Source organism: Alosa sapidissima, chromosome 14 (genome assembly GCF_018492685.1).
Source record: "Alosa sapidissima isolate fAloSap1 chromosome 14, fAloSap1.pri, whole genome shotgun sequence".
Classification (NCBI taxonomy): domain Eukaryota; kingdom Metazoa; phylum Chordata; class Actinopteri; order Clupeiformes; family Clupeidae; genus Alosa; species Alosa sapidissima.
The window spans coordinates 20,793,202-20,817,702 of record NC_055970.1 but is presented as its reverse complement, the minus strand read 5'-3'; the positions used below and the strand labels follow the sequence as shown (position 1 = coordinate 20,817,702).

At 46.3% G+C, this 24,501-nt stretch overlaps 1 protein-coding gene across 5 annotated transcripts in view; it reads left to right on the top strand.

The window, feature by feature from the left end:
- Window positions 1-893: 893 nt before the first annotated feature.
- Window positions 894-24,501, top strand: part of LOC121682530 (leucine-rich repeat-containing protein 49) — a 54,666-nt gene continuing 31,058 nt past the window's right edge. For 3 of the 5 annotated variants that reach the window (XR_006022604.1, XR_006022605.1, XM_042062688.1), the window contains exons 1-10: window positions 894-1,355; window positions 1,638-1,706; window positions 1,887-1,980; window positions 2,162-2,392; window positions 3,025-3,127; window positions 3,477-3,680; window positions 4,462-4,528; window positions 12,134-12,277; window positions 21,420-21,481; window positions 23,374-23,521. Coding sequence is in view for 3 of the 5 variants with exons in the window: in XM_042062688.1 (XP_041918622.1) it covers window positions 1,302-1,355; window positions 1,638-1,706; window positions 1,887-1,980; window positions 2,162-2,392; window positions 3,025-3,127; window positions 3,477-3,680; window positions 4,462-4,528; window positions 12,134-12,277; window positions 21,420-21,481; window positions 23,374-23,521 (1,176 nt within the window). In the remaining 2 variants the exon portion in view is untranslated. The remainder of the gene's footprint in view (window positions 1,356-1,637; window positions 1,707-1,886; window positions 1,981-2,161; window positions 2,393-3,024; window positions 3,128-3,476; window positions 3,681-4,461; window positions 4,529-12,133; window positions 12,278-21,419; window positions 21,482-23,373; window positions 23,522-24,501) is intronic. The other 2 variants (XM_042062689.1, XM_042062690.1) reach the window with 2 other exon arrangements.

Below are 24,501 nucleotides of genomic sequence, written 5' to 3'. Positions count from 1 at the left end.
TTGTCCCTCCTGAAATGAAATTAGGCATGAGGAACAAAAGAAACATTCAGTTCAAGCTGTAAACTTGACACAACTCCAGTATCTTACAAATTATCATGAATGCTCTTTTGAAAAAAGGTGTTATTCTAGATAGGCCTAGATTCCTGCTGGACTATATGTCTTAGTCTGTTAAAAAAGTTATTGTCATCAACATCAAGCGTGTATGAAATATTATGCACTATGGATGATTCTTTCCATTTCATAGCCAAAACAGTAAATGTTCCCATTTATTCATGTTTCAAAGAAAAAATGTTATTCTGTTATGTCAATATGTGAGCTAAACCATTGCACATCCAAATAGTTACCCTTCACGACCTACACCCCGGTCTCCATAGGTTAACATGGCAAAACTTCATCCCCTTCCTGATAGGCCCAAATATATTTACATCTTTCTGAAACTGCTTTTCCATGTCTCACCGTCACACAATATATAAACACGAATGGGGCTATTTGTACATTTACTCAGAATATATGGGGGTAGGTGTTTGATTTGTCCCACCAGAGACGTCTATTATTATAGCCTGTTTCCATGCATTCCGACAGTCTGGGATTGTGGATATCACAGGGTCTACTGAATAAGCATTATGTCGAAATGTACTGTAGCCTAGTGCATGCAGAGCCATATACGGCTCTGAACGCATGGGAAGCACTCCTGGCCAATATGTAATTTGGTAGGCCTACATCTATGTTGCATGATGAATGAGTTTATCACGTTTCATGAAGATTGTCTATTCATACAGGTAGGCCTACTGAAATATTTGGCGTATCTACAGCTTTGATGTCACTGGCGCTGATGCAATTACACTTTTGTGAGATCTCTCTTAGATCCGGAGTCTATATGCTGAGTTTAGTGCCTGAACCATTACTAGTTTTTGCTGCCCAATCACTTGTTTTTACAAAAGAATAAAGAAAGAATAATCTGTTCAAAGACAGGGTTTCCGCTAGGTTTCCGCAGCTTTCTGCTTGGACCCCTAAAAAAAGACCGGATATTGGCGTTACCAGTGGAACGTGTTGTCGTTGCTAAGGAAGTGTGGCACGCTTGTTCTGTCCAACGAGGATCGGCATCCCTCTCAACTTCCAGCTTTTTTCAAAGTCTACCACTGCGCTTTAGTCGTTGTAATATTCTCTTCTGGGCGTAGATTAAAAAAACAGAAACGTGACGCGAAGGAAGTGATACTAAGTAAACTAAAGTAAGACTAATTCACATCTGTGCTGGTATAACTGGATTCGTGACTAGTGTCGCTGGTCATCATTCGGTCAGCATGCGCTCACACAAACATCACAGCAACAACGGAGGACCGTTCTTCATGCCCACAGTAAGATGACGCAGTTTCCAAATAAGTAAACAGGGAAACGTTAAAATAAACAGAACTTAAGTTCCTCCTTGTTTTTGCTAACGTCTGTACTTGTGAAATATTCAGCACAAAATGTTACGACAAGCTCGGTCAATTCAAGTGTCTATTATGCTATTAAGTGAAAGACTAATGTGACAGCTGAGCTGAACTCAGCTGAGTGGAGAGAAGTGGTGAATACAAATGAGAAAGACATTAGTCTTTATTGCTCTAACTTGTTTCCCCCCTCTCTATACTCTTTAAAAGGTCAATAGCTATAAATTGCACCTTGCTGCAGTGAAATCTCTGATACCTGACAGAGATGTTCAAAAAACAGTGAGTATACTGATTACACACCTCAGTATTTAAAAAGAATGTTATGTTAAGGCTTATTTTTCTCTATTTTTAATAAACCTCTACATTTTACCTCTTGGCACAAAGGCACGAAAGCCCAAAAAGTAATGACACACATATTGCTCACACAATATGACAAATTTGACAAATTTGCCTCCACAGTTTGACTTACAAGCATGCCATGAACTAACCAAAAATATTTGCATGGACTCACTGAAGAAAACCCCACCAAGATTAGGTATGCCACCAAGAACAGGTATTCCCAGAGTCACATACTGTGATATGCGTTTCTAAATTGATAAGTATGTGTCAGTGTCATACATTATTCACACTTTCACTCATGATGTATCATTTTTAGTTTACTTTCAGTTTACTTTACATTTTCTCTGTCTACCTCTTCATTACATGGTCCTTTCATTCAATATGCTGCGCTTCAGACCTCCGCCATCTTGCCCAGGCTGGCAAGAGGCCTCTGCATGCCCCTTTGCTGGCATTTGTCAATGAGCAGAGGAGTCCTGAGTGCCATCTGCCCGCCCCTCGAGCCGCAGGCACCAGTCATCCCCCATGGGACCAGGGGTGCCAGTCTGTCCGAGCTAAGCCCCAACGCCACACTCGCAGCGCTGGGGCCTCACACTCACACAACCCCCTTTCACACCATCAGGCTTCAGGTAAGGCCCCTCTCTCACACCATCCTCAAGTTTCTTGAGAACTTAGGAACACATGGTTATCTGATTTCCCTGCAATATTGCTCAAAAGTTGCCTCATATATCATCTAAAAAGCAACACGATGAAAAATGTTTCCCCTTGGCGTTAATATAACCCCGTTTAACACTTACACGGTCTCCAGTTAGTTAAAGAACAGCTAAAATGGTCATGATCCTACTGTACCCGATCAACAGCGTTACACAGTGCAATATCAAGCATTCTGGGCATGCATTAACAATGGCAGAGACTCATCCTCCACCCCATTTATGGGTTTCATCACTATGTGATTAGCTTGTGATTTGCCTCTTTTCTTCTCCTTGGATATCAAAAACTTGCTTTCTTTTCGAAAATATCCCAAACCAGAGCCAAGGACTGCACTATGAAGATATCAAAGCATCTCATTTGTGTGCTGGTCACGAAGAGCGTCTGTGTTCTGTGTTTCCATCTGTCACTGTATCACAGTACAAGGAAACTGTATGCTGAGCTGAAGGATTTAGTCAGTATTCAGCTTCCATACTTGGGCCCTGCCATGTTACTGAAAATAGTGTTTGCTTGCTGTGAGCACTGCTCACAGAAAGATATGCATCTCTGCCAGGAGAGTCGACGGCAGCCACAGCATTGGACAGCTCCCTGCCTGGCTTCCCCATCGCTTTCCGATCCCGTGATGACTGTGGAACGGAACGCCTGGATTTGGACAGGTGAGCTCCAGAAATCTCTCCCCTGCGGGGGTAAGTGATTTGGCTGATGCCGAACGTTTTGTTATGCAGGGGAGACACGCATTTCTGAATGTCACATGAAAAGGTCATAATATGTCAAATTTGTAATTAATAGTTTTAGCCAGCAGGTGGCAATAATGACCTATTACAGGGCAACAACATGTGCTGAAGCACAGATAAACAGATGTGTGCGCATGTGCAGAATCTGAAGATTCATGGTTGGCTTATGCCAGAGCAGCGGAATAGATGTAAAAGTATTACACTTTAATATGGTGCCAGCATTTTCTTGTAATTATTTGAAAGCACAGGGCGTTTTTCTCCCTACTATAAGGCGTGGACTGGTAGAGTGCCCCCCGGTGGTTGGTCTGGAGAAGTTGCGACTACTGAATCTCCAGCACAACCTGCTGACCCGTGTTCACAGCCTGGAGTCGCTGAGACGTCTGGTTTTCCTGGACCTGTACGACAACCACATCTCCGACCTCACTGGCATCGCCTGTCTCGTGTCGCTTAGGGTACTCATGCTGGGGAAAAACAGGTGTGTGTGTGTGTGTGTGTGTGTGTGAGAGAGTGAGAAGTAGAGGGTGAGGAAGAGAGAATGTGTGACTATAAAATATGAAGTGTCTATAACATCATTTGTGCATAATTTTGACTGCAGCATTTGAATGCATTTATATTGATAATAGACCATGTTAATGCACTTCAATGTACTGCAGTGGTTCTGAGTGTGGTTGAATCAACAGAACACTTGAATCTACGTTTTAAACTTAATTTCACTCTGAACCACACAAAGTAGTCAGGGACTAGGGTTCCCATCTGTTGGTGCACTTAAAAATGTCCCTTGCCTGACAAATGACCTTTTTGGAGAAAATTAAAGTCACAAATCACCCTGTGAACAGCAGGGGTCTGGTGACTAATGTCTGCCATTGTTCCTGTCTCTTTTAAGCGCTCTGCCATTGGGCGCCAACATGAGTGCAATGCACTCCTCTTTCAACATTTGATTACATTGGATTTCATTGTTTTCAATACAACCCTGATGTGCGTGGCTGCAGCGTCTATTTGCAGAGCGCTTTAGAGTGACATTTTCCCCCTCAAGGGGGCCCTGGATTCAAAGCATACCACAGGTGCTTTTTTAGTTGGGTATCACTCAGGCAATCACTAATAAGTCCAGTACTGACCAGGGCCGCCAGTCTAACAGAGTACGTCCTGACTGATTCAGAGTCATCGCATGGATGAAATGTTTTATGTAGAGTCTACAGAAGTCCCTCTGATGGCAAAAATAGTTACGTAACTATAATATCCAATAAAATGTTTTTCAGGATTCAACGAATATGCCACCTGGATAACCTTGCCAAACTTGATGTCCTGGACATGCACAATAATCAGGTACAGTTTCTTTTCTCTCTTTCCTTGAACACTTGTTCATTCATGGGTGAAATACATTATGTGGTCATTTACTCCTGCTACCCACTTTATAAGTCTCTTTCTTTCTGTCTGACACACACACACACACACAAACACACACAAACACACACACTAATTGCTGGATATGAGCTGACTATTGCCCCTTTTCCACTATTGGGTAAAGCCTTGGACTTTTTATATTTCCATGATTGAGGCCGGACTGGGGCTGCGGCCCAGACGGCCTCAGGTCATCCCTAGAGTAGGGCAGGGCAGTGAACCGAGGACCCTTGGAATGGAATACGACGCAACAATAAAACCGAAGAAATGTAAAAATAGACCGTTGGCATTTGTTTAGGGTTGCCTAGCAACACAGTGACTTATGCACGCACTGTTTAGAAGTTTCCAGCTAATGTCCCCGATGTTACAGCTCCTTATGGAATAAGCCCACGCACCGGTGTTTAAGACCGGGGAAAAGCCTTAGGCCAGCTCCGGTCCGTACTGGAAAAGAGCCATAAGTCCCAGTGCTAGTTTCACTGTGGGTGCCACCACCTCCCCCTCACTGCCTGTTTGTTGCAGCAGGCCTACGTCAGTTGCCCATGTCCCCCACGCCCCTGGCAAGGCGCCTGTTCAGTTCCAGAAAAAAAACCCTGGTTTCTCTCTCATGGGTGCGTGTGGTGAGGTGGCCTGATGGGCCTAGTGCCCGATGCCGTCCCTGGCAGCGACATGCTGTGAACCGCAGGGGCTCAGTTCGAAGCAGACCCGAAATGGAGGCCGCGGGTATCGGGTGCCAGCCGACTCCACTCAGGGCTGGCATGGAACAGAATGCACAATGAGAGGAGGCCCAGGCTCTGGCAGTGCACACCCCCACTGTTTGGCCTTCATGTCCCCTGTCTGTCTATTTTTGCTCTATTTATTGTCTAATAATATAATTTGGTATCTTTTTTATCATGTTTTTCCATCACATCTTTCTTTCTTTTTTCTTTCTCAAAGCTGTCTCTTTCTATTCTATCTCTTATTATTGATCTGTTTTGTTTTCTACTCTGTCCTCTATCTCTTTGATATCCCTCCTTTATCTTCTCTTCTTCAGTGACTCCTGTCTTTACCTCTGTCTGTTTCTCCTCTCTGTTTCTCTCTCTTCCTTTCTCTCTTTCTCTCTTTCTCTCTCTCTCTCTCACACTACTCCCCATGGTTGTTTGGATCTTTCCCAGAATACCTTACTGTCACGAAAGTGACTTATGGTAAAGATGTAAGCATATCCGTCTGCAAAACCCCATACTCAGTGGGAAGCCTTTTAAGCCCAGACCAGATGATTACATTTATGGTTTTCACACAGAGACGGCTCTCAGACCTCCGCCATGGAGAATGACAAGTGTGTAATTCAACTCGTCCCATGAAGGTTCAGCGCCGAGCTCTGAGACTCTGAGACTGAGCTGGGTTTTTGATTGACGTGCAGCGTGCTTGTTGACAGAGGTGCTGTCTACCACATTACCTGTGGTAGAATTAGTGGCCAGCGGAGAGCGTCTGAAAGCCTTTCGAACATATCTGTTTTGGTCTGTTTTTCTGTTTTCTGGCGGTTGCTGTTGCAGCAGTGTAAAGACGGATTATTAAAGTGAAGCATGAGAAATGTGAAATGGTGAGATAAAAAGAGTGAAAGCCAAAGTCTTATCAGCATCTCACCCACTCAAAGCCATGCCCTGAGTTAGCTTCCTACTACTTACTCATTAGCGGCAGTACATGACCCCTTTTCTTTTTTTACTTCCTTCCTCATTGTGGTGATACCCATTTATGTTGAGTATGAGCTTTGATATCACTGCCCAAAAGTCACTGGGGTTTAGTTTGCAATCACTCAACTTACTGGACTTTCATTGCATTTCCCTCTCCTTTAATTGATTGTTGTCAACCTCACTTTTCATTTCTGGGATCTTGCTTTTTTGTGTACTCTCCATCTATTTCTGTTGTGTCTATTTTTAGTCTGTCTTTCTCTCTTGTTCTTTCTCTCTCCCTCTCTCTCTCTCTCTCTCGCTCATTCATCCTCCTTTCTTCTCCACTTGAAAGGCTTACTCTCTCCCAGGAGCTTTAGCCTGGTGCAAAGAAGACCACAAATAGAAATTATACATCAATTGGGTTCTATGGAACTATTTATTGGTTTCTGATTGGCCTAGAGACGTTCCATGAGTTGGAATATCCCTGGACATTTCAACTCAGACTTTGCACAGCTAATAATAAATCACTCCGCGATACAATGCGAAGATTTGACACAATGTTCTCATCCCAGCTCTCCACTATTTCAAGCCTCCGGCCTCGTGGCTACGGCCGAACAACACCCGTGGGAATATCCATGACCAACCCCACTCTCACTCGTGCTATATTGCTTAAACATAAACCGACACGGAACTGTAGCTTTGAGGGGGAGAATGCTGATTGGAATCAAATTATCAAAATATCTAGTTCTGTTCTGGAGTTTGTAGAATATGGTTCAGTCAGAGAAACAGAAAGTGCCAACATGGAGAGTCAGAGCAGAGGAGGGAAAGAGAGAGAGAGAGAGAGAGAGAGAGAGAGAGAGAGAGAGACACTTTCATACCTTGTTTACTTCCATAAATTGCATTATTAATAAGGCAACATGGATTCAGATGTCAATTTGCTTTTCAGGTGTTAAGCATCCTGCCCTAAGGCCATAAATAAACCATAAACAGAGGCATTTGAGTGTTCATCCGATAGCCCTGGTCAGCCAAGAATGCCTGCTGAATTAAGTGATAATGGAGATAACCACTGTGGCATATTTGGGATGCCTTGACCTGCCCCAACGGAAGCCACACCACAGCAATTTGTAACTTAAGCCTGTAAAAAAACTTTTTTATTTTTTTCGGTACAATTTTCCAATCTGATTTGATGAGAGATTGTTGGAGTGTGAAAGAGATGGGTGGGGTGGGTTGAGGTTAGGGTGAAACTGTTGATCAGTCAGTGGATCAAAGGATATTGAAGAACTTGAGGAGAACTGAATGGTTTTCTCATCTTAGTGAACAATTCATTAAAAAACACACTGCTTCGGGATGACTGGTTGAGGGTGCATGTGTGAGTAAGTGAGTGTGTGTGTGTGTGTGGGTGAGAGCGAGAGAGAGAGAGAGAGAAACAGAGAGATAGACAAGCAGATGTGCATGTGAGAAAAAGTGAGGCGAATCCATTCATTTCCAGTCACTAAGCAGACGCTTCTTCCGAAGGCGAAATACAAATTAGTTTGAGTCCAACACAAACAAAGAACAGCTGGTGGAAATGTAAGATTCTGCAGTGGTCAGTGCAAATGGCCGGCAGCCAAAACTACAGTAGTGTGTTTTTTCAAAGCCTCTGAGTGGCGTAGCAAGTGTGATAATAGAATATACAGTATTTTGCATGAACACAGTAGCAAATACTGAGATCCAGTGAAAGGTTATGTTTGGACTGTTTACGTTTCTGTAAGTTCATTCGAGTTCATTATGAGATGTACCTGAACACAGAGATGGCCCTGTGTGTGTATGTGTGTGTGTGTGTGTGTGTGTTTGTGTGTGTCTGTGTCTGTGTCTGTGTCTGTGTGTGTGTGTGTTTCTGTGTGTGTGTGTGTGTGTGTGTGTGTGTGTGTGTGTGTGTGTGTGTGTGTGTGTGTGTGTGTCTGTGTCTGTGTGTAAAAGAGTGAGAGAGAGCAAGAGAGAAAACTGGAACATTACCTCACTCTTCTTTCTCCCTCCCTCCATCAATAGTCAAAACATCATGTGTTTGTCTCCCCTCGTCCCTTTGCCCCCATCACCACGCCAACAGCAACACCGCTGGAGCAGGGGTGGGGCGGAGGGCCTGAGGGTGCTGGAACTGGATCTGTCTTGGAGCTGGAGGAGGGACCACCTGTCCCCCGGCTCACTGCGGCTCAGGCCCAGCAGGAGTGCACCTGACTCGGGCTCTCCCTTTCACACAACCTGGGGATCAGGTGGGGGTGAGAGGCAGGTGGGCCAGATCTGGGTTGGAGGTGTGCCGAGGGGTTGGTGGAGCACATGGAGATGGAGGAGGGCTCTGCACTAATGCTGTTAGGGCTGGAGTGGCTCCACACACACACACACACACACACACACACACACACACATAGCTGGAGCTTGGACATGCCTCACTGAATCTAGACTGGACAACCACAAAGCTAAACAAAGGGAAGTGATAGAACTGGTCTCATTTTGGCTGTGTCCATTTCACTAGGTGACTGCAGGGGGAAGGAGAGATTGCCTGACTTGGGTGGGTATGGTGCTAACAGCAACAACACCAAAGAGTGGCATCAAGAGGGGGTGTTGAGAGACCGCAGAACAGGCGTCCCAGTAGGCCGTCCACCAAGCTGTTTCCACCAGACTGTTGCGCTGTTCTTTTGGAGCCGGCCGGGGGACATCTCATTCTGGGGCTGTCACAGGACCAGACTGTGCCACTCTCTATGGTGAAAAGGGCCATTCCTCCTCTGGGTGTGAGGTCTGTGCACAGTTCCCACAGAAAGAACTTTTTAAATGCAGTTTGGTTCACCTTTACTCCTGTTACTGTGGGTGCAGGTCATCATCACAGAGGTTACCACGGATTCAGCAAAACTACCTAAACTTTGCCATAGGTCAGGTTGGTCGTAGCATCCATACTGCAAAAGCAGATTATGGGTGACAGGGCGGCTACACGGGGTGGGCAACTGAAGCGCTCGGTTCGCGTATCGTAAAAATAGTTTTAGAAGACTGGCCTAACGAACGAACGAACGAACGAACGTACGAACGTACGAACATACGAACATGGCGCTATCACATCTGGTGTAGCCAGTTCTATTGATTATAGTTGCAGCTAATTGTCAGACGCAACGCGGCAGATGCAACGCGAACGGAACGCTTTAGTTTCGTGCCCGGTGTAGCCTGCCTGTGATAGTGACCAGGGGGAAAGGCTGGTGGAGAATAGAACCATGGGTAGAGTCTTGTGTGACTCACTCTCTCTCTTTCACAGAAGGACAAGTGCAGGTGTATAGCAGTGAGCATACAACACACCAGTGGTGACTAGTGGTTTGTTCTGTTATGTGCAGTAGCACAGTCACTCCAGCACGGTGGTGTGGCACAGAAAAAAGACTTGGAAGTCACTTGGTGTTTAATGTATAGTGTGTAAAATACTGCAATGTAAAATGATCAACTAGATGTTCCTCTAAAATGTCAGAGAATATACTCTCAAGAAATAGTGCTAAGAGGTTGCAAGTCATGGAACATGCAGTGGGATATGGAAATTGGGAAAATACTAATTATGGCATGACATAAGCTGTCATAAAGATGGCATGACATAAGCTGTCTGGCCAGCTGATAGCCTTTGGCAGCCGTGGCCTACTGGTTAGCGCTTCGGACTTGTTACCGGTTGCCGGTTCGAACGCCGACCAGTAGGCACGACTGAAGTGCCCTTGAGCAAGGCACCTAACCCCTCACTGCTCCCCGAGCGCCGCTGTTGTTGCAGGCAGCTCACTGCGCCGGGGTTAGTGTGTGCTTCACCTCACTGTGTGTTCACTGTGTGTTGAGTGTGTTTCACTAATTCACGGATTGGGATAAATGCATAGACCAAATTTCCCTCACGGGATCAAAAGAGTTTATATACTTAATACTTATATACTTAGCCATATTTTCATGTCTAAGGACAAATTGTGATTATCTGCACAGTCAGATGTTATTGCATTGGGCCGACAGGGTAATGACCAAATCTCTACCTCCAGCTGGCATTCGAATAGAGTAGCAAGATGTGTCAGAGGACAGACACGACATTAAAAAGGCCCTGCTGTTTATAATGGTACTGGTAAAGACACCGCATAAATTTTCTTATTACGTCTCTTTTGTAGGATTATTTGTATATTGTGTTTTCTTTATTTAAACAAACATGTTGACGTGTTGTGAATGAATACTATTTTGAGGGTTTGCCTGATTGTGTTAAAATGAGACATCATTGCCTTGCTTGTGTCTCCTAATGTAATTTACCCTTGTGCTTGGAATTACACATCTGGCTTTCACACAGACAAAGAGGACAGTAACAGTCGTGGTTGGGTAAGAAGACTGTATGAGAGTACATCTGTACGACTGCTTTGGAACTGTCGGCACCATAATGAGGCCTTTAGCTTTGACCTCCAGCTGACCTTCGGAGGACATCCTCTTGCCGCCCCCCCTGGCCCGAGCACAGCTGGAGTGTTTGTCTGTGAAGGCTCCATATGCGCTCCAATGCCCCCAGTGCTTTCCCAAGTTTCCCTGTGAAAGCAGAGCAAAAATTCATATTAGGCAGGGATCACACTGACCAGCAGCAGGCGGCAGGTTTCCTATTGTTCTCTATAGAGAACAATAGCGGCACGGTGGCAGTGCTGGCGTAACACTAGTGTTTCAAAGCGCAACACGAGCATATTCAATTGTCAGTTTAGGCAAACCATTTGTGTTGCTTAGGAACGAGAAAACACGTATTATGGTCTGAGCGTTGCGTTACGCTTGCTACTGACCAATGTGATCCCCGCCTTACTGCTTCCCTCTCATATAGAGTACACTCACATTGACACCCTAGACTCACTTGTACACAATACACTCACGCACACGTATTGTCACACATACACAGGGAGAATTTCACACTCAGTTATTCACAACCCTCAGACAGATAAAAACACTTTTGTTCACAAATTATTCACACAATGTTCATTCACACTCAGATGCAGATTCAAACACAGACACACACACACTAGCATTCACAGACACACACCTTTGTATTTGCATACATCAACACATGTACACACACTCAGTTTTACACAGGCACACACACACACACACACACACATACAAACACACACAACCTGACATCCAAGTCTTGCACTCTGTAACCTCTCGGGTAGGGCGGATTACCTGAACTGAACGGTGATGTATTTACACAAAGGGGCCCATCCCAATGCAAACAAGGGTTTCCTTAATGACCACCTCTTCACATGGAATGTGTCAAAACGTTGACCTTATGTAAGGTTAAGAGCCACAGGTGCTATTGACGCACCTGCAGTGTGTCTCTGTGTGTGCGTATATATGTGTATGTGTGTGCGTATGTGTGGGGTGGTGTGTGTGTGTGTATGTGTGTGTGTGTGTGTGTGTGTGTGTGTATGTGTGGGGTGGTGTGTGTGTGTAAGTGTGTGTGTGTGTGCGTGTGTGCGTATGTGTGGGGTGGTGTGTGTGTGTGTGTGATTCAGTCTTCAGTGACTGCTCTCAAGCTGTAAAAACAGATAACATAAATGGGAGAGAAGACATCAATCTCAGTATTTTTAGAATTGGATACAGGAGACAGTGGCTGTGTGCCCAGTATCAATACTGATGAAAGCGGTCCTGGCAAAGGTGGTCTCTGTTTTTGTTTTTGTAACAGAAGCATAGTAGGTAGAAATCCTTTTAGTTATTGTTTTTGATATGTTTATGGCACTACAGTGCTTCCATCTCATACCAAATATGATGGATTAGGGTGTTCTGATTAAAAATAGATTATTTTTTTGACACTCTACCCTAAAAAAAGTAAAATAAATAAAAATGCTAAGTGAAAGTCATCTAACTTGACCTGCATTTCTTCTAGATCTCCCAGATGGAGAACTTGTCTCACTTGTCGGAGCTGCGGGTTCTAAACTTGGCAGGGAACCGCATTTCTAGGGTGCAGGGGCTGCAAGGTCTGGATTCGCTGATGGAGCTCAATCTGAAACGGAACTCCATCTCCTCTGTGGTGAGTAGTTGTGTGTCTGGTGAGGATGGTCTGTATTGTGTGTCTTCTTACCACCATCATTGTAGCAATCTATCTCCACCCACAGTCAGTTCCACATGTCTCCACTGTAGCAGTATAGCATACAGCAACAGACCAGCACAACAGAAGGAGTCCAATTTTGTTTTTTGCTGATGCAAGCTTCAAGCAGTGTTGCCCTGAGTTGTTTATAGAATGCCAAGCCTTCGGCCTCAAAACAGCCAGCGAAACAGATGACTGTGTGTCTCAGAGCACCTGTTTGCCTCTTAATTAAGCACCCTTGCTCACTGCTCATTCTCACCTGGACACAAAACAATACATCATCATCTGCTGCTTCAGGAGAAGGGAAAAGTGAGCTTCCCCGAGGATTCACCAGAGGGCCAACTCTCTCTCTCTCTCTCTCTCTCTCTCTCTCTCTCTCTCTCTCTCTCTCTCTCTCTCTCTCTCTCTCTCTCTCTCTCTCTCTCTCTCTCTCTCCTCTCTCTCTCCTCTCTCTCTCTCTCTCTCACGCACACACACACACACACACACACACACACACTCTCTCTCTCATGCACACACACATACATACGCACACACAGTCGCGTGCACACACACTCACACACACACACACACGCACATGCATACACCCACACACACACACAGTCACACATACACACTTTCTCTCTCTCTCTCTCTCTCTCTCTCTGTCTCTCTCTCTCTCACACACACACACACACACACACACACACACACACACACACACACACACACACACACACACACACACACACACAGGGCGAAGTGCATGGGAGCCTGCAGAAGACTCAGCTCCACTAGGCTGAGCTCAGGACCTAACTGAGCGCCACTTCTTGTCTCAGCTTCAGTAGTTCTTCTTGGGATGAATAACCCCCCTTATTGAAACGGAAACGGTGTGTACAGTATGCATGTGTTAACACAAGACAAAACACAACCTAATGCTATATACAAATATTTTGTATATTACTCTATATTTTGTATTTATGTAAAGCACCTTGAATGACCCTTGTGTAGAAAATGTGCTACATAAATAAACTTGACTTGACTTGACTTGACTACTTTGACAGTGAACTGGCTCACAATTGTACACATTATGTTGCCACTGTATATATGGTATCTGGTATCTTAAAGTGACTTAAAGTACGTGGTATCTTACAGTGACTCGCTCAAGAGCTTCTGACTATGGAGCTGAAAGACTCCTCCATCACTCCAACAGCCCCCGCAGTGCCCCCCCCCCCCCGTCCCCTGTCCCCCGTCCCCTGTCCCCTGTCTCCCTGTCCAGTTATGCCAGGGTAATTGGCATGCTTCTGTGTTTGTGTGTGTGTGTGTGTATCTGTGTTTTTTCCAGATGCTCGCAGATGTTGCTGCCGTGTCTGTCATCTCACTCCCGGCTCTGGGGCAGCTGCTTCTCTCTTTCTCTCCCTCTCTTTTTCTCTCCCTCTCTTACTTTTTCTCTCTCACACTTCTGTAGTGTGTGCCTACTAAACAAGGAGTCTATTGCAGTTTTGAAAGCAAGAATGATTTAATGAGTGAGACCGAGGTTTAGTGGTTGTCTTGATGTTAAGATCAAGACTCCTAAGGTACTCTTAAATGGCCAATCTAGCCTCCGTAAGCATGTACACGTTCAGACAGGCAAACTCACACATGCTCACACCTACACTTGTCATGAGGCATGACAATTTTAAAAAACAACTTCATAACTTCACCACAAAACTCCTTGGATTGTAGCCCATCCTTCTTCATGCTCTTCTCTCCCAAACAACTTCCTGACTTAATGACAGGATGCAGCGTTTTTTATTAGATCAACAAACACGGCCGTGTGTAGCAATCTGAAATCCCCCCCCCCACACACATACACCCCCGACAGCATCCTTCTGTCTTTTTCATTACAAGGCTTCTGTGCCAGCCGCTGATTGCCCACTCTGCCAAAGCTGCACCCAGGAATCTGCAGGTGCCTCGGTCTCTCATGAGTGGCTGAGAGGCAAAGTGGTCGTCTGGAAGCGGCTTCCGAAGGCGTAACAAATGCGTGGAAGTTCTACTTTCAGGATAAACAACCGTCCTGAGTGGTGTTTTTAAACGGCAGGATGGGGCTTGCGAGGGCAGGCTTTATACACAGCTGGACTCTCGAGTGAGTGAGTGTCTGCCAGAGAGAGCCAGCAAGAGGAGATGTGTTGAGAGGGGTTGTGTGGGGGCACTTTGTCTGGAAAGTGTGAAGGAGACATTTTAGATAGCATGGTATGTAAATAAGGGAAGCTTTTAGTGGCAAATTGCACTTAAATCTGCACACTGACAGGACTTGTCCTCGGTCACAGTGGCTACCTAAGTGGTGTGTAGATGGCCCTTACGTAGTCTCACACAGACACACTCACTTAGATTCACTCACATCTCAAGATACAAGATTCATGTTTTGTTACGTCTGATTGTACTTGTATAAGGGGCTAACATTTTTGGATTCCGGCTCACTTACAGTATAAAGTGTAAGTGCTGCTGATGGGTGTGTTTTGCTGATGTTGTTACAGCTATGTCTGAGCGAGTGAGTATGTATGTGTGTGTTGTATGAGAATGATTGTGTGTGTGTGTGTGTGTGTGTGTGTGTGTGTGTGTGGGTGTTTGTACTGTATGTGTGTGTGTGTGTGTGTGTGTGTGTCATAAAAGCAATCATGTTTGCCCGAATCCGAAGGGACCCGACGGGTTCGGGCTTAATTTCTATCATTTCACGCAGGCTCGGTCCGGGCTCGGGCTTGCACTCCGGCTTGTGCGGTAGACTAAGTGAACGGTCAGGTGATGCGTTTCGATTAGCTGCGAGAAAGATGCAAAAATGGATGCTGAGGAGGGGAAACGGAGGCTGGCCTCTGGCGATTACTTTTTAGTTGCACCAGCTAAGAAAGCAAAGTTTGAGGTGTGGAAAAGTTTTGATCATGTGCATAATGAGAATAATGAGCCAGTGAGTTAGCCTGTGTGAAATCCGAAGGATGCAACATTCTGCAGAACGACAGGGAATTGGTCGCTGATAAGGCATGTTCATCAAAGCTTGTCCACACCTGCAGGTTGTGTTTTGCCCAGGACCAGGTGAAACAAATGGTTACGGAGAACAAGTGTGTCAGCTTTCGCTGTAAAGACATTAGGCCTTTTAATATCGTAAATGGCCCGGGGTTTGAAGAGCTGGCGCAAGAACTAATTAATGTCGGGGCTGGGAGGGTTCCTGCAAACTTTGCAAAGTGCAAAGAGGACTTTCTGTAACAGGACTATTTTATTTCTTTGTTCCAACTTCCAAGTGGCCTAGCCTACGTTAGTCATGAATAAACGATGTCAAAAAAATGTATAAATGACTCATTCTTGACAAAAGGCAAAAGAGCTGTGTGTGTGCGGACATTTGAATAATGTCGGGCTGTAAACGGGTTCGGGCTTTTAAAAAGCTGTCAGCTCAGGCTGATTTCTGTCGGGCTCGGCCCTTGTCAGGCCTAACTTTTAAGGCCCGATTACAGCTCTATTTAGCCTTTGCTCACATTAATACCTTTAGACACTTGCACAGAAGGTACCGTACAGACACTAAACATGTCCACTCTAGTGTCTTCTGCCCTCTGCTGTGTGTGCATCTGCTGGAAAAGGCTGCAGAGCTGTCAGGCGTGGGCACACTGCTCCTCCTGCTGCTGATGCTGTGAGAAGTGTGTCATTGCCAATGACAGTGAATTGTAAGTGTGTGTGTGTGTGTGTGTGTGTTTTTTTGTGAACATATTTGTGTTTGTGTGTGTGCTCTCGTCTTTGTAAATGACACAAACACTTACACAGACGAGGGCACACACACACATACAGTGTACACACACACACACACACACACACACACACACACACAAACACAAACACAAACACAAAAACAAACAAACACAAGCACAGTTGGCAGAAAATGGCCAAATGCTTAGTTTATTTTTCATTAACTGAGCTGTATAGTGCCAGTGTTCTTCTAGGAGTCTGATACAGTCGGTGAACCTCACCTTGCTACTATAGTTCTTCAGCGTTGCCACGGAAAAGAAGGTAGGCAGAGTAAGCCCTCCGCCCCCTCACCAACCGTATTCCCTTTGATGTGCTCTGATTGGTTGGCTGGGGCCATGCACCACATCAGCTGAGAGGTGACATCACCGTCTGTCTGAGATGCTGCTGCTAAATTTAGGCTGAGTCAGAGTGATGAAAGAGTGTCTGCAGAGAGAGAGAGAAAGAGAGAGGTAGATTGGGCTGCTACTCTCTGTGCTATGTGCATCACAACAGTCACCCAAGTAGAGAGAGAAAGAGTGTGAGAGAGAGAGAAGGGGAGACAGAGAGTGATTTAGGCAGTCCTTAGAACCACACAGCCATTAGAATACAGCTGTGCTCTTTGTGATCGCTGCCAGACTTCTCTATTAGTATGGCGCTACATATACTGGTGTCATTTTTTTAAATCTTTGAGTGAGTGAATGCTGCATAAGCGTCTGTGAAAGTGTAGCAGCTAAATTAAACACGCTGGATTTATTTCATTAAAAGCTGACAGCTTCTCTTGTAGTCAGCAAAATAGCTCACCACAGCCCCCCTCCTCCTTCATGGACCCATTACCATGAGTGCATGGTGCACGCTGGCCGAAGCCTGACATAAACAGTTTATCTCATGGCGGCGGTGGTGTGGGAGAGAGTCACACTAATGGCCGGCGGGCTGTTTAGGTCCTGTGGGCTGGTCTGAGTAATGGCCGCCGGTCTCAGCAGCTGGGCGTGGTGTGTCTGGACCGACTCTCTGACCGATCCACATCGCTGTCATCATCGGGGGTGGACACGTTATTCCCCGGGGTTGAGACTACTGGACGTGTCTGAGGTCATCTTTTGACTGTGTGCTGGAGGAGCTGAAATCATAACAGAGGTGACCTTGCTGGGGGGCGACTACTGGCTTTTCTCTCCTCCGTCTACTCATCTGCTATTGGCTCGGTCAGTGTCCTCCAGCTGTTGGTTTAACTGGCTTATGGACTCTCTCACTCTTTCTCTCTCTCTCTCCTTTACCCTCTCATACTCTTTTCATTCTTTCATTAATTTCCTCTTTCTCTCCAGTGACCATTCTTTTTCCTCTCTCTCTCTCTCTTTCTCTCTCTCTGTCTGGGGATCAGAGGACTAACTAAGAGAACATTGATAATTTAGGGAGAAACTCATCTGGATCGGTTCTCAGGGGACTCCCACTAATGAAGGGATTTATGTGAGAGCAAAGCTTTGGACATCATGTTTCCCCCCCTAAGCCTGCTGGATACCCATCAAAGCCGCGCTACCACTCCGTATTATTTCCACTTGTGCTCCGTGCAACTCCGATTTCATCACAAAAACCTGGAACGTTGACACTCCCACTTGTTTCCAATGAGTTGCGCTATCAGCGGCATATAATAGTCATGATATTGATCGCCTCTAACTACCCACTCAACATCGATGCCCTCTAAAGTATATTGCAGTAGTGTGAGTGGGGGGGGGGGGGGGGGGGGGTTGGTGAATGAAATGAAAATGAAATGCTTAATGAAAAGTAACTGCGCATCTGGAATGCACGCTCGAGCTGGTGTAGGAGGCTGCAGGCAATGTCAAGGTCATGAGTGCAATTCCAAGGGAATACTCTCTCTCAGGCTTGGCAAAGGGACATCTCCATAGTACAAGTTGTAAATCACGGTGCTAACTAGCCACAACTGAGCGGGAGAGTGCATAAATGCTCTTGTGTTAGTTAGTATTAGTTTCATCATCAGTTCATCATGTGTAGAAATAAATGACTTGGTCTACATTATACAGTGTGATTCAGAGATGTATTCTTTAAAATCCCCTATTGACCTGTATATCATTGATCATCTATGTTAATGCAACATGCCCTTAATAAACAGATGTTTTTAGAATGAAGGGGGAACAACATTACTTCATTTCACAGTAGTTAAGGAAAGGGATGTAATGGACTAGAAAGCTTACTTTTGAGTGTCTGTGGTGGATATGAAAAGTAAAGTGTGTTTATATGTGTCTGTGGTTGATGTAATGGCGTAAAAAGCCAACTGTGGTGGATATGATGGAATACAGAATGTGTGTGTGTGTGTGTGTGTGTGTGTGTGTGTGTGTGTGTGTGTGTGTGTGTGTCGTCTGTGTTGGCTGTGTTGTTCTGCAGCTGGGGCTCTAGGTCCCTCAGACAGATGACGGGTCCCACACCGGCCATCCTGTCCTCACAGATGGGCTTTACATAAGCCAAACTACGGACACACACACACAGACACTCAAGACCCAGGGCGTTACTCAAGGACACACGCACGCACACACACACACACACACACACACACACACACAGAGACGTACAAGGAGACACAAGGACACAAGATGGAGACTTACACACATGGTCATGCTGGGCACTGCTGCAGTTATACAATGCTTAGATAGCCCACTCACCTAGGCCACTCTTTGCCAAAGTGTGTGTGTGTGTGTGTATGTGTGTGTGTGTGTGTGTGTGTGTGTGTGTGTGTGTGTGTGTGTGTGTGTGTGTGTGTGTGTGTGTGTGTTTGTACAGTATAAGCCTAAAGCAGTGAGTAGGGCAGGTGAGGTCAGTGTTGGTTCCCTGAATTGAACCCAGGAAGCAAATGAGTTGGAAAGCGTGTGTGTGTGTTCACCTTTGTGTATGTACAGTACTACAGATAACTGAACTCAGCCAAGCACACAGAATGAACAGACAGTGGAGTAATACCCTTCTCACTCTCACAGTTCACTGACAAAGCACACACTTTCTGCTTGCTGTCGTCAAACAATGTTAATTTTCTTGGCACTTTGCTAAGTAGCCTGGTCTGACTGTGTGTGTGTGTGTGTGTGTGTGTGTGTGTGTGTGTGTGTGTGTGTGTGAGAGAGAGAGAGAGTGTGTGTGTGTGTTGGTACGTGGCAGATTTGCTGTCAATCTCTCTCATCAGTTTCTTCAGTGGCTATGTAAACTGTGTCTATGACCCTCACTTTGTCACTTTAATACGTGCATACTCACTTATACTCACCCGCATTCACAAAATTCACAAATCAAGATGTATTTACTGTTACAGAGTAAAATGTGACCATATAATTCTTGGGGTTTGACTCGAGTGCTTTGGTTAAGTGCTGCTGAATTGAACCCAATAACCTAATGAGTTACAGAGCTGCAGCAGCCCATCTTCTCATTTGCTGCCCCCACTCCTCTCTCTCTACCTCTCTCTCTCTGAGTCTCTGAGATGTGTCTGAGATGCTAAGAGCTTGTTGCTATACTGTATGTATGTATGTATGTATGTATGTATGTGTCCATGTTGGTATGTGGCAAATTTGCTGTCAGTCTCTCTCACTGTGTGTGTGTGTGCACGTGTGTGTGTGCTTGTGTTTGTGTGTTAATTAGTAGGTAAAGCTGAGCTGTTGTCACAGGGTTAGGCAGGGTGTGTGTGTCTGCAGTGTTGGCTGAGTCAGCATTTTTGCCCTGCCCTCCTAGGAGAGGTGGAGAGTGTGTGTATGTGTGTGTGTGTGTGTGTGTGTGTGCGAGCAAGCGAGAGAGTGAGGGGGAGGGAGAGTAAGAGAGAGAGCGAGAGGAAGAGAGAGAGAGAGATGGAATAAGGCAGGAAAGGGAGCATTTGCACTTTACAGACCCCTTCTATCATGTTCATACCTCCATGACTCTCTCTCTCTCCCTCTCCATCCTTTCTCTCTTGCTCCCTCTCTCTCCCTCTCAATCCATCCACCTATCTATCTCCATCTCTATCATTTCCTCCCCCTCTGCTTCCTCTATCCCCCTCTCCTTCTCCCTCTCCCTCCTTCCTTAGCACCACTCTGATCACCCCCTTATGTGTATCTGAGCAGATACTTGGCCTAGCCCAGCCCTAAATCATAAAACTGCTGTCTGTCTGTCTCTCTGTGTCTGTCCGTCTGTCTGTCTGTCTGTCTGTCTCTCTGTGTCTGTCCGTCTGTCTGTCCGTCTGTCTGTCTGTGTTTGTGTTGTCCTTATTGACTGTATGACATTGCCCTGGTCCCTGTGTGCCCTGCGCTGCCCGACTCTGTGCCCTCCCCTGCTGCTGCTGCTGTTGCCTGTGCCAGCCATTGATTTTGATGGTGATGCAGGCGGATGTCCAGGCGGATTAGCCTTCCTCATCAGCACCACCAGCAGCGCTCATCCTGTAGGGCTCCAGCGCTGTCTGAAGCTGTCACATCCTGTGTGTGTGTGTGTGTGTGTGTGTGTGTGTGTGTGTGTGTGTGGGGTCTGTCTATGCTTGTGTGTTTGTATGTGGGTGCGTACTGTGTAAGTCCATTCCGTACATGTGACAAGTCTGTAGGACCATACCAGGAAAATTCCTCTTGTATATATAGGTGTGTAGGTGTGTATATTTTACAGGTATGTACTGGACTGCTTGCCCAGGAGTGTATTTCATGTTAATTGAATGTGTATGCACATCTGTTATGTGAATCTTTGTATGGATTAGTTGTATTCATTCTGTAGTACCCTGCTTGTATGTACTGTACATAAATGTGTTATGTGTTATGTCTGTGTATTGATGCTGTGATACTGTATGTGTAGCTGTGTGGGTGTGCCTGTGTGTGTGATGCTCTGTGTGTGTGTGTGTGTGTGTGTGTGTGTGTGTGTGTGTGTGTGTGTGTGAGAGAGAGAGAGCAGTTCCTGCAGCGGGCTATGTCTGCATTAGCGCACGCTCTGTGCTTTCCCAGCACAGCCCTTCCTCTCCTCCCCCCTCTTCCTCTCCACCCCTCCCCGCACTGCCGCGGCCCCTCCCTTCTCTGCGCTGCCTCTCCTCTCGTCTCCTCTCCTCTGCGCGTGTGTGTGAGCGCGCATGCCTGTTTGTGTGTGTGTGTGAGCTTGAGTGTGTGTGAGTGTGTGTGTGTGTGTCTGTGTGTGCGCAGGACGGATGAGGCTGCATGCGGGAACTGCAAGGTGACTGAGGGAACGGGGAAAGCTCTGAGTTCCTTCCATTCTCCCTCCTCTCCTTCTCTCTTCTCTTTCTCTTTCTCTCTACCTCTCTCCATCTCTGTCTCTCTCTCTCTCTCTGCCTGCACCCTCCCCTCTCTCCTCATCCCTCTCTCTCTCTCTTTTCTCTCTCTCTCTCTCTCTCTCTCTCTCTCTCTCTCTCTCTCAGACGGAGGTGGACCGGCTTCCATGCCTGCAGCGCCTCTTCCTCAGCTGCAACAGCATCAGCAGGTAAGCGCCTGACAACGAGAGGATGCGGAAGGGAGGGAAGCAAAGAGAGATAGAGAGAGAGAGAGAGAGAGAGAGAGAGATGGGGGTAGGAAGAGAGGGAGACAGAGTGTGTGTTAGTGAGGGATAAAGATGCAGAGGACAGGCTAAAGGGGGAGAGGGGGCTGTGTGGGAGACTGGCTGCCTTAACCCTGTCTTGCCCCAGTATCTTTATCAGGCTGGCCAGCAACAGCGTCTGCCCCAACCCCCCCCCCCCCCCCCCGCCCCCTCCTAGTGTGGGTGTGGGGGGTGACTCTGACTCCAGCGCTGACCGTAGCTGGAGCTCCTGGCCTAGCTAGCCCTGCTCACTGCAGAGTTAGCCTCTTGCCTCCCACCCCATCCATCTCTCTCTCTCTTTCCCTCTCTTCCTCTCCCTCTCTCCCTCACTCCCTCTCTTTTTCTTTCCTCTCCTCTCCTGTCCTCTCTGTGCTCCCGAAGCTCTGCCCCCTCCACCCCACCCCACCCCGCTCTTCTCACAGCGGTCAGCTCAGCCCAGCCTGCCGGTAGCGGCGTTAAGAACGCCGCCTTCCTCTCGCCTCCCGGGCCACTGATCAACTTGTGTCAGGGTCCACGAAACAAAGTGAACTGAGAAGCGACTGTAGTCCGATTGGAGTTATTGATGCCGTCCTGCTCTCTCCTCTTTAGCGTAGGAAGAGAGAGATGCTAAACGCTAGGCTGTGTGTGAGTAGTGCTGCACTGTACTGAGGGAGCCAAGCTGCTGCTGCTGCTGCTGCTGCTGTGTTGAAAGTGAGCAAACAGCATGTACATCTGCATGAGTCATGATGGAGGATGAATAGATCGCTCAGTTGGTCTGTCTGTGGCTGATGGACTAGAGTAGAAGTCGTTTCTCTTTTTTAAGAGGTGGTGACAGTCTTTGATGCACTGGCTAGTCACCCAGGGGATTTGGTTAGCGTGTGTGTGTGTGTGTGTGTGTGTGTGTGTGTGTGTGTGTGTGTGTGTGTGTGTGTGTGTGTGTGTGTGTGGGATGATTGCTGGATGCTTGGCTAATGCTAGAGTGTTCTCTGGGTGTCTGTGGGTTTTTGAAAATGTTTCTGTGAAATCAATTGTCCTCTCTTGAAAGAGGAGGTAGGGAGGAGTATTGGAAGCCCCTCAGATCCCCCAGTGATAAATTAGCCTTGGCCAGCTAGTTTTCTGTTTGAAGTTGGGAAGCATTTATTCATGTCAGTTTTGACTAAATGGAATGAACCTCAAGAGACCGCTAGAGAGCTTCTGAGATTAGACTTGTTTCAGTCTGGGGTTGTGGCAGGCTGTTTTGGTCTTTGGCCAGCCTGTGTTTTATCACTGTGTCACAGGCACATTATAGCCGGGCTAAATTGGTCCCTGACAACACCGAAATTGCATGGTGCCGCTCAGCATCTTGGGGGACTGCTGGCTGCTTGGTAACTTGGGTATTTTAGTAAGAGAGAGAGGGATAGAGAAAGTGTGAAGAAGGGATGGTTGGAGGGATGGATGAGGAGAGAGAGAATAAAGACCCCACACTAAGGTCACAAGAAGCTACAGGAGGACGCACTGCCTAGTCATACTTGCACAGCTGTTTGCAATGCGTATTGGGTACACTGCTGTTGTAAGTTCTTGAATACAGTACTGACCAGTCAAGTCAAGTCAAGTCAAATTAAATCAAGTCAAGTTTGTTTATATAGGGCAATTTATACACAGAGGTCATTCAATGTGCTTTACAGTGGACTTTACTAGTCTTTACCAGTCAACATCTTGTTGGATTGTGTGTTTTACAGTATGTTCTGTAACCTGGTGACCTGGTGTTGCAATTCATGAGTTTGTATGTTATTTTTTTTATATCGTTTTAATTTGTACTTTTTTTGTGTGTCTGTGTGTAGTTTTGATGAGCTGGCCTGTCTGGGAGAGTCGTGCTCCCTGTGTGAACTGACCCTTGATGGGAACCCTGTGGCGGAGGAGACATGGTACAGGCAGGCTGCCCTGTGCTTAATGCTGCATCTGCGACTCCTGGACATGAAACGTATTACAGTAAGCAACACAGCCCTTTCACGTGTGTGTGTGTGTCGGGGGACGGGGGGTTGTTTAACTCCCATTTTACACTCCATAAACTTCTGCTTGTCTGCATTCTTTATGTAGTACTGTGTGGTGTGTTAAGTAAGCCTGTTTGTGCACTGGTGAAAGTCTAAAGACAAAGGAAGCAAGTCTGAGTATGTTTCTGTGTGTTTTGCATATAGTTCCAGCTGTTGGTTGCTGTTGGTTCCTGTCATGTTCACATCTAGTTCATTATGACTGTATATTCCTTGTTTAGTCTTATTCAAACAGTATCCATGCCCAACAGCGTCCCTGGCTGGGCAAAGCGGCATGTTTGGTCTTGAGTTGGATTGGATGGTAGAACAGGATCTGTGACATTTCCAGTGAAGTAATCTCCTAAACCATTAAAAAAGAGGCTTAAATGCCTATCAGATATGACATCATGTTTTGGGATGGCGCTGTATGCACGCAACATGGATGGTGTGTGTGTGTGTGTGTGTGTGTGTGTGTGTGTGTGTGTGTGTGTGTGTGTGCGCGTGTGGGGGCGTTCTGTGTGTATGTGTGTTAAGGGGGGATTGTGTGTGTGTGTGTGTGTGTGTGGGTGTGTGGGTGTGTTTAGGTGTGGGAACCCTGAGCCCAGAAGGAGGTTGGGTTTCAGCCTGCAGAGGAATCCACTCCAGGGTCTCCCTGCACGCCTGCAACACACACACACACACACATACACACACACACACACACACACACACACATTCTCATACCAACTGTCATTGGAATTTATTCACAAAGTCAGAGATAGATTCATAAGTGGAATGTTTTGTGTGTGTGTATGTGAGTATTTATTACTGTTATTACTGTTGATACATGTAGCTGGTTCTGAAGGGTGTGGCCAGACTCTAGTTGCATATTGCATGTGTAGGTGCTGTATGTATGCAGGCGTGTGTCTGTATGTGTGTGTGTGTGTGTGTGTGTGTGTGTGT